Here is a 1,171-nt window from a genome sequence, read left to right as displayed (position 1 = left end):
ATGTCTTAGTTTATCTTTTACTGTTTAACATATATGTCACATTTGCTTTTTTTTATTTATTACTTAACATTCTCATAAAATCAATCTTACCCTTAAAACACACAGAAATAAATTTAATATGTTATTTATACTTTTAGTTTAAAATACATTATTTAAAATCTTTTTTTAAATTTCATGTTCAATAAAATTATAAAAGCATATAAATTGAGACAGAAGCGAGTAAATTTCTTATAGAAATTAATTTAATGGACTATTATTATGCTCACGAATTCAAACCGTCAAACTATTACTGTCCTCCTTATACTCATCGAAAACATTAAAACTTTTCTCACGATCTCTCTGTCTTTTGGCCAATTATAACCAATGGATCAGAGAATTTTACTTGCAGTGACTCTCATGTGCATTGCGGTGGCCGGTGTCACAGCTCAGTCCCCTGCAGCTGCACCAACAACAACATCAAAGCCTTCTACTTCTCCCGCTACCTCACCAGCTACTGCTCCACCGACTCCTACCGTCACTTCCCCAGTGAGCTCACCACCAACCGCGGTTCTAGTGAGCTCACCACCAGCTAGTTCTCCTCCAGTTGCTGTTCCAGTGAGCTCACCAACAGCCGTGGTTCAGTGAGCTCCCCTGCATCAGAGAGGTAGCAACTCCACCAGCTACTACCTCGGAGACTCCTGCTCCTAGCAAGAGCAAGAGTAAGAAGATGGTTAAGAAGCACAATGTATCTTCACCGGCACCTGCTCCTGAGTTGATGGGACCACCTGCACCTCCTAGCGAAGCTCCTGGACCTAGCCTTGATTCTGATTCTCCTAGCCCATCTCTAAATGATGAGGTAACAATCTTAGACCATCATCCTTTTAATTTTATCTACTCACGGATATTTTTAAAAGGCACAGTATATATAGCTAGTGCCATCCGGATCTAGTAATGTTTTGATGTGTCCTTTTATCTTTTATTTTGGTCTGCCCAACTTATGTGACACTTTTCATATCTTTTAATTTTGACATAAAATAAAATTTACATATAGAAACTAACTAAAAAGTACTAGTATAGGTTATAATAACAAATAATTTAAAATATTTTAAAGGCATATAAAAAAATTACGATCAAAATATAATTTGTTTGGCTCTTAAAATTCAAACACCGTCACACAAATCGAGACAAAAAG

The 1,171-nt window shown here is 36.5% G+C and overlaps 1 protein-coding gene across 1 annotated transcript; it reads left to right on the top strand.

Annotated features, from left to right (window-relative positions):
* Positions 1 to 363: 363 nt before the first annotated feature.
* LOC104224780 (lysine-rich arabinogalactan protein 18-like) lies at positions 364 to 624 on the top strand. Its single transcript, XM_070158186.1, has one exon. The coding sequence runs from the start codon at positions 364 to 366 to the stop codon at positions 622 to 624; it is 261 nt and encodes an 86-aa protein (XP_070014287.1).
* The last annotated feature ends 547 nt before the right edge of the window (positions 625 to 1,171 follow it).

The sequence above is a fragment of the Nicotiana sylvestris genome, chromosome 9, assembly GCF_000393655.2.
Source record: "Nicotiana sylvestris chromosome 9, ASM39365v2, whole genome shotgun sequence".
Taxonomy (NCBI): domain Eukaryota; kingdom Viridiplantae; phylum Streptophyta; class Magnoliopsida; order Solanales; family Solanaceae; genus Nicotiana; species Nicotiana sylvestris.
The sequence above is the reverse complement of the archived record's forward strand: the minus strand, read 5'-3'. Positions and strand labels throughout refer to the sequence as shown.

Bases quoted from the DNA above. Each gene is read 5' to 3' on its own strand.
- LOC104224780 (XM_070158186.1), top strand. From the start codon at position 364: ATGGATCAGAGAATTTTACTTGCAGTGACTCTCATGTGCATTGCGGTG.